The sequence below is a fragment of the Empidonax traillii genome, unplaced genomic scaffold (genome assembly GCF_003031625.1).
Source record: "Empidonax traillii isolate 1590-97213 ecotype Southwest subspecies unplaced genomic scaffold, ASM303162v1 scaffold763:size302500, whole genome shotgun sequence".
Lineage (NCBI taxonomy): Eukaryota > Metazoa > Chordata > Aves > Passeriformes > Tyrannidae > Empidonax > Empidonax traillii.
Genome location: NW_020955956.1, coordinates 100,302 through 108,704, shown reverse-complemented (window position 1 = coordinate 108,704; position 8,403 = coordinate 100,302). Strand labels below are relative to the sequence as shown.

General features: G+C 49.6%; 1 protein-coding gene across 1 annotated transcript; it reads left to right on the top strand.

The window, feature by feature from the left end:
* Nucleotides 1-732: 732 nt before the first annotated feature.
* AP3M2 (adaptor related protein complex 3 subunit mu 2) lies at nt 733-7,686 on the top strand. Its single transcript, XM_027901142.1, has 8 exons — nt 733-1,069; nt 2,223-2,394; nt 2,896-3,033; nt 3,596-3,681; nt 4,211-4,344; nt 4,845-5,052; nt 5,556-5,700; nt 6,110-7,686. The coding sequence occupies exons 1-8, from the start codon at nt 797-799 to the stop codon at nt 6,208-6,210; spliced, it is 1,257 nt and encodes a 418-aa protein (XP_027756943.1). The 5' UTR covers nt 733-796; the 3' UTR covers nt 6,211-7,686.
* The last annotated feature ends 717 nt before the right edge of the window (nt 7,687-8,403 follow it).

Genomic DNA, 8,403 nt, shown 5'->3' with positions numbered 1-8,403 from the left:
GGGGGGCGGCGCGGGCCGGAACAGCCCGCAGTGGGAGGAGGGGGGCGCGCGGGAACAGCGCGAAGGGGCCCGCGCGGCCGCCGGGGGGCGCTGAGGAGCCGCGGCTGCCGCACCGCGGGCGGGGCTGAGGGGCGGTCCCAGCGATCCGCTCCGGGATCCGCTCCGGAACGGCCCCGGGATCCGCTCCGGGATCCGCTCCGGGACAGCCCCGGGATCCGCTCCGGGATCCGCTCCGGGATCCGCTCCGGGATCCGCTCCGGGACGGCCCCGCGATCCGCTCCGGGACAGCCCCCGAGCTCTATTCTATAACATCCTGGAGTTGTGCTCTGCAACAGAGACCCCTGAGGACCCGTGAGAGACTGGGGCGGGGAAGGGGGGGTCCGGGCCGAGAGCGGACAGGGAAATAGGACCGGGGACAGGGAAGTGGGCTCGGACACGAGCCCCGTGGGCGCCGCTGGGCGCGCTCCCGCTCCCGCCGCCGCGCCGGGGGCTCAGGACGCGCGCACCACCCCGTGCGTCACCGGGCGCGCGCCTCCCGTCGGCCAATAGCAGCGCCCGCTGCCAGCCCCGCCCACGGATACCGGCGTGTGTGCCCCCGCGCGCCGGAGAGCGGGGCCTGTACCGGGAGCGCGCGCGGGGGACTCGCTTCGGCCCGGCCGAGCCCGGCACGGAGAGCACAGAGAGCACAGAGAGCCCAGAGAGCACAGCCCGGGAGAGCACAGAGAGCACAGCCCGGCCCCGGAGAGCCCGGCCCAGCCGCAGCCCCGGTCCCACCGCCCCCCAGCCCAGCGCAGCCATGATCCACAGCCTGTTCCTGATCAACGCCGCCGGGGACATATTCCTGGAGAAGCACTGGAAGAGCGTGGTGAGCCGCTCGGTCTGTGACTACTTCTTCGAGGCGCAGGAGCGGGCCTCGGAGGCGGAGAACGTGCCGCCCGTGATCCCCACGCCGCACCACTACCTGCTCAGCGTGTACCGCCACAAGATCTTCTTCGTGGCCGTCATCCAGAGCGAGGTGCCGCCGCTCTTCGTCATCGAGTTCCTGCACCGCGTCGTGGACACGTTCCAGGTGCGGCCGCGGGGCCAGGGGTGGGCGGACAGAGCCCTCCTGTGCCGCAGCCATCGCTTTGCTCTGTTCTCCCGTCACTTCACTCTCATCCTGCAGTGGCGAGGGAACAGACACGGGCTTGCGGTGCTTGGGGATTTACTGCCTGGAATGGCTTCGGGATCCACCCGCGCTCAGGGGAAGGACCTTTAAGCAGTCGGTGTTTCTGCTCTGGCAGCTGGAACTAAGGCCAAGCTGACCTTGTGCTCACAAGGAGCTTTTTGCATGCTTTAGTCAGTTCGTGACACCCAGCCCTGTGCTCACATCTGGGGATGCTTCTTTCTAAAAAGTGGGTTATAGTGGCAGCCCCAGAGCAGCCCTGCTCCCTCTGGGCTCTGGGGGACACGGTCTTGGTAAGAAAATGGTAAAGATGTCTGTCCTTCCGCCTGCCAATAACAGGGCTGTGTTGCCCAGATTTGAGATGTCTTGTGACCAGCATCCTGACAGAACACAGGAAATGTGATGCTTGGTCAAACAAGTGTCATGTGAGCTCTTCCTTCCAGATGCCAGTCAAAATGTGAGTGTATTCTGAGCTCTGTTTCACTGTGGATTGGCTGTTCAGGCCAGAAATGGATCCTGTCAGACCTTTAGGTTTTGGTTTCTCTTAGGGTACGAGATGTGTGTCTTCACTGGCCTGGCCATACATTAAAATCTGATATGTCTGAAAAAGAACTAGTGCTGGTAGTGCAGGACAGGAGTTCTCTGCTGTCACCGTCTCTGTTACTCATGCTTTGTGCAGAATGTCTGATCTCCTGAGTTGCTGTAACTTACCAGAAGCTCAGGTGTGTTCATGCTCTCTCCTGAAAGATGTGTGGTCCACATAGAGTAAGACTACAAGGAAATTGAATGCTCCGTTTTAAAAATTGCTGAATTAATTGGGAGTGCTGATGTGGGGATTTGGCTCAGCGGGGCAGTGGCAGGGGGTTGCTCAGAGCTGTATGTGTCTGCTGGAGTGGTCAGTCTGTCCGCTGTGCTTGCAGACATACGTGGAGTTCCAGTGCTGTTTCACCTCCTCCAAGAAGGAGCTGGATTTTATTCCTGTGTGGGAGGACACAGGACTGAATGATCAGGAAGATTCTCTTTCAGCAACTGTTGAGTGATTATTTCTTTTGCACAGGATTATTTTGGTGTGTGTTCAGAGCTGATAATCAAGGACAATGTTGTGGTGGTTTATGAGGTGCTGGAGGAGATGCTGGACAATGGCTTTCCATTGGCAACAGAGTCCAATATTCTTAAGGAGCTGATAAAACCTCCTACTATCCTTCGGACAGTCGTCAACACCATCACAGGTACAGGGAAACAAAAAGCAGATGAACTGGCAAATCCATGTGGCAATATTCCTGCATAAGTAAATTAGGACACAAGTGAGGGAAATTTACATTCCCTACCGTTCTAAACTGCAGCACAGGTGTGTTAGTGCTTTGCTTGGAGTTCCTTCCAGTTTCAGCACCCGGTGAATTCGTTTGGGTCTGGGTGGGTTTGGGTTTTTTTAACTGCAGCAGTCAGATTACATTTCCATTTACAGCCATGATGTGACTCCCAGGTGTGTTTGCTGTGAGTTTACACATCCCCACCTGTTAACACCTGCTCATTTCTTACTGTGGTGTGTTTTAGAGCTGGGTGTAAGAGGGGTGTAAACTCTAGAATACAGTGAGTCTCAAAGAGTAATTGCTCCCCTACAAAGAAACAGAGGTGCTCGGGGGTTAATTGCAATTAAGTTCTGTAAGTTGGGGGACTGGTGGAGCACTGTCTGACCTCTGGGGTGGTTGTGGTTGCCTCTCTTTTCCCAGGAAGCACCAATGTGGGTGACCAGCTTCCCACTGGGCAGCTCTCAGTGGTGCCTTGGAGACGCACTGGTGTGAAATACACCAACAACGAGGCCTATTTTGATGTGATTGAGGAGATCGATGCAATCATTGACAAATCAGGTATGGAAGTTGCTCCTGGCTGACACAAGGGTAACTTGTCCTGAGGGTGCCTGAAGAGAGAGTTGGGTTTTCAGAGAGGGTCACCTTCCTCCAAGTGTGGGAAGCTCTGTTTCTGTTTCTCTCTGCGTTGCTGCCATCTTGTATGTGCTGCTCAGTCAAAAATTTTACAGAGGTACCAAGATTTTCACTTGTCCTTCTTCTTGAGGTCTCATGAGCAATTTTGTATTGGGAAAATAGAAGATGAGTGAATATTCTTTCTCTTTAGTATTTGTGCATCTTAGTCTTGTCAGAGTTGGGAGCTGTTGTCTTTGGCCATTAAAATGGACACTGTTGGGGTCTGTTGTTCTTAATTGTTTGCGTCTTCTAGAGGAGTCGTTGGGAATGAGAAAGTTGTTGAGCAGGCAGCATAATGAACCATGACATTTCATAAAGATAACAGATTTCCTTCCTCCCCACTGAGGGTTTTTCCACTTTGGGATTTTTTTGATCAGGTTCACATAACCACCTGTGTTTGCTTTATTGTTTTTATTTACTTTATTGCTCTTATTGTTTATTGTTGCAGGTTCCACGATTACTGCTGAAATCCAAGGGGTGATTGATGCTTGTGTCAAGCTGACTGGGATGCCAGACCTTACCCTCTCCTTTATGGTAAAGCTCAAGGATGTATTTCTACTAAAATAATTTGAAAAGCATTTCCCAGCCCTGCTGCTAAGATCTGTCTTACACTGACAGATTCCAGCACATCAGAATCTGGCTATGCCAACAAAAAGAGAAGGAAGTGACGATGGGAACTCCTAGTGAACTGCAGCAGCTTTGGAGCCCAAACGTTTTATTTTCGGATTCTTTGTTTAAAAGCATTGGTTGTGTGTGCTGTGACTAAGTTTTTGAGTCTTTAGTGGTGCTTTAGGCAGATATGAGCAGATATCAGTGCAATTATTCAACATGGTTAAATTTTCTAAAATAGGATAAAAAATGCACTAAGAAAGGACAGAGGTTGCTGAGTGCTGCTTTCCCAGGATACAACAGCATCAAGCAGTTGGCCATGTCTGAATGCAGGCACCTTCAGGTGGTCAGAGTGTCACGTGCTGGGCCCTTCAGGGCAGAAGATGGAGAGGCAGAGCAGGTCCTTTGAGGTGGAACTGCCTTCACAGAGCTCGTGACTTTGTCTTTGCTGCAGAACCCTCGGCTGCTGGACGACGTCAGCTTCCACCCCTGTGTGCGTTTCAAGCGCTGGGAGTCGGAAAGAATTCTCTCCTTCATTCCACCCGATGGAAATTTTCGCTTGCTCTCCTACCATGTCAGTGCTCAGAAGTAGGTGATGAATGTAGTGCTGTGAGTTGTGAAGTTTGGATCTTTCTGGCCAGGGAGAGGATGAAAAAAAGGGAACTTTTGAAGATCAGGTGGTGTGAGGTGCCAAATGAGGTAGAGGGGCACAATAACTTGCATTTTTCCTTTTTTAAAACACATTTTCTCCTTGTTTGGAGCAGTGATTCTATAATTTCTTTTTGGTCAGCCATCGTTTTTCAAAGACTAGTAGCAGATAAATAGAGAGGGAAAGAATTAGGCAGTGGGGAATAATCAAGCTGTTGATTTCCTGTGCTTATAAAAAACTTTTAGAATAAAACAAGATGAAGAGAATTGTAATTAAGACTTGAGAATGGGATTCTCACTTTACCCTTAGATCAAACAAATGGGTGTAGGATTTCCTTCTCTCTAAGGGAGATTGGTTCCCAGTGTTTTCAGTGCATTGGGAAAAGCAAAGACGAAGGCAAGAGGTGGACAAGGACGTTCTGTTTCTGTCTCTATTCCAGTCTCGTGGCGATTCCTGTCTACGTGAAGCACAACATCAGTTTCCGTGACAGCAGCTCCCTGGGGCGGTTTGAGATCACTGTGGGGCCAAAGCAGACCATGGGCAAGACCGTGGAGGGAGTGATGGTCACCAGCCAGATGCCAAAAAGCGTGTTAAATATGACCCTTACACCCTCTCAGGGAACACATGTCTTTGATCCAGTTACAAAGGTGAGAGCCAAGGTAGAAATTAGATACTATTTTGTTTTAGTTTTTGAGAAAATGCAGTCGAGCTGTTCCTGCCTCCAGGGACATTTCCAGGGATGCTGCTTTGCTAAAGGCAGTGTTACAAACTTCTTACAGTGCCTTACAAACTTCTGCACACCTGGTTGGGCTTGGTCCTTGGCCAGCGCTGAGAGTTGGTTGTGGGTTTTGATTTGGTTTGGGCTGTTCTGTTTTTGTTGTTCGGGTTAATTTAAATTTAAATCTGATGGGCTTGTCCATGGGGCCTTTAGCACAAGTAGTGGCAATATCATTCCTGGAAGGCTTTTGGGAGGTATCTGCTCCTTAAGCCTGTGTCTGTCCAGTCTGTGTCTGTCCAATATGAAAGGTGAGTTACTAAGAAAAAGACATTTTTCACAGAGAAACACTAAAAGCTGTCACTGGAAGGGGACTCTTCTTTAGAGGGTGTTACAGCATTTCTGTTTCACTGCTGAATTTTCTGTTCCTTTCAGCTACTGTCATGGGATGTGGGGAAAATAAACCCCCAGAAGCTGCCAAGCCTGAAGGGTAGTGTGAGCCTGCAAGCTGGGACATCAAAGCCAGATGAAAACCCCACCATTAACCTGCAGTTTAAAATTCAGCAGCTGGCTATATCTGGTAAGTGACTGTCAGGTAAAGGAGGGGGATGTTCTCTGCTGTACCAGTGCTCATTCTGCATGTAGCTGGAGCAGCTTTGCAGGCCTTCTAAAGTACCTCCTACCTGAAACATGTTCTACAAGCAAAAAATTGTCTGCTTTGACTACAGGTACATGGATTTGTTCTTTCTGGTGCTCTGGAAAGCAATTTATCTACATTTCCTTGCATTTGGTGCTAACAGAGCTATAAAGAATGTTAGGGTATGGTTGTGTTGTAAAGAATGATTCTGACATTAGGCAGTTGTCAGCTTTTCTCTGTCCTGTTCGCTGCTTGTTAAAACTTGCCCTGTGCTTTCTGTCCCTTTCTCCTGAAGGTCTGTGTGCTCGGTTTGTGGCAGCATCAGTCTCATGCTGTGTTTGTTTGCCTTTAGGACTGAAGGTGAATCGCTTGGACATGTATGGGGAGAAGTACAAGCCATTCAAGGGGATAAAATACATGACTAAGGCTGGCAAGTTCCAAGTGCGAACCTAGAGGATCCTGACAGTGAGGAAGAGCACTTCTCCTGTTTCCCCTGTCCCTGGCTGTTGGATGCAGCCTCTTTCCCCATCCATCTGTTTAGGGTTGCTCCCTTGCCTGTAGTAGCATGAGCAGGAAAGCAAGTGCTTAGACTGCTGGAAAGCAGGGAAAGGTAAGGTTGACCCGAAACCACCTCATCTCTAGCTGAGTCCTGAAGTCTTTGGAATAATAGTGGATGGGAGAGGTGTTCAGGTCCCTTGGGATTAGTGAGTCAGCTGTGTAAGCTTGTATCACCTTCATTTTGCTGTCTTAGAGGAAATTCCAGGTATTTATTGCCTTTTGTATCTCCTCCTCCTTGTATTTTGGTTGGCTTCTATCCCTTTGTAGACAATCCAAAGTTGAATTTCCACAAACTTCAACTCCAGTATGATGATCAGCACCTGTCCTTCTCCATCACTGTGTGTTAGGATGGAGAGCTGTGTAGTTCTTGGCAGCAGGGAAATCATCTTGCCTCAAAGGGGCTGGAGAAAGTGGAAGGGTAGATTGTTCCACCTAGGATAGCTGAGAAGTCTGAGACTGGGAATGGTGCCACAGAGGGAGGAAGGGAAGAAGTGGATGCTTCTTCTAAAGACTTCATAAGCCATCTTGGTCATTAAGTATCTTAAATCTCTGAACAATGCACTCAAATCTTGTAACTGATGTGTGGTGGCATCTCACTGTAATTCTGCTGCTCATGTTATTTCATCAGTATTTGAAGGTAGGAATTCTCCCAGCTGCTTGGGAGATTCAGAAGAGACAGGGAGGGAAATTTTTGTAAGACACAGCAGTGCTGGAAATTGCAGCTGTGAGTAAATGAAGATAATCACTGTCCTAGTAACTTGTTGGAACCTCTTTCTGCCACTGCTTGCCTGCTGCAAATGAAGGAGATGCTGCTGTTCTGCTCACTGATGTCTTCCTTTGATGTAATTGTGACCTGGTACCTTCGTAGTGTTCCTGCCTGTCCTACCTCATTCCAGTTCTGTACCAGTCAGGTGCTGTGCAGTGGATTCAAGGATTGCTCCCTGGGACCATCTCCTCTGCAGGAGCTGTTGCTCCATCTGCCCATCCCAGCCTGTGGTTCCTCCCTCTGTAGAACAGAAATAGGAGATGGGAGGCCCCTGCACTGCTGGTATTGTCTGTAACAGGCTCTTTGGCCACCACGTGCCAGTGTGTTGTCTCTGTGGGAGCAGAACTTGTCCCTGTGACCACACACGTGTGGCTGTGGAGTGCAGCACGTACAGCCCCTAAAGGAGGGATGGCATCCATTGTGGTGGGCGTGGGATGGAGACTTGCAGTGGGTGAGTGGCATCTTGCTCGTGGAGCTGCAGGTTCCCAGGCTCCAGAGGAATGCCACAGCAGGTGGCACCTGCTGAGGTGACATTACTGCCGAGCATGTTCAGTGCAAATAAAACCTTCAACGAGGGCATCAATAAAATTAATTTTTACATGTCATCTGTGTCATTTCAGTGTGGTTTGTGCAGGCTTTACAAGAAATATGGTTGGTGTTTGAGGAGGAAGGTAAACTATGCCAATTGGATTGTGAATAGTGGGTGCCTTAGGGAGATAAATGTCTTTATGCAGTTGGGATTGTAAGCCAGGGACCAAGTCACTGTCTGACAAGCTAAAATTCATTACTTTCTTGGTAATTTTTCTTAGTGTTTCCCAGAAAGAGTGCTGAACATTTCCTGGAATCTCAGTGAAAATGTCTTTAGGAGTGCAGCTGAACCATTTTTGTTGACTGGGTAGGGTAGCAGGCTCAGGATAGCGCTTTGATTATGAAGGCAATGAAATACCACCTTGCTGCTCCTCAAGTACTGATACTGTCCTTTGGCTTTGTAGCTTTGATTTTTAAAGGATCTTTTCTTCCCTGCAGAAGTGATTCATGTTACTCAAGGCCTTGAAAGGTTTGTTGTGTACATAAAGGCACCTGGCCCTTGTGTCAGGCTTTCTCTATCAGTCTGAGATGGCTGCAAGGTCCTGTGGGATAAATGATGAAGCAGGGTAGAAGGGGGAATTGGGGACCAACATGAATGACGTGAGTTGGTAGATAGAAGGACTTCTTGGGAGGAAACAGGAGGTGTAGCTGTGTACCTCAGTCACCATAAATGCTGATGCTGACTCGGGTTCTGAGAGACCTTGAATATGACAATAGCAACTGCAAAGTCAGAG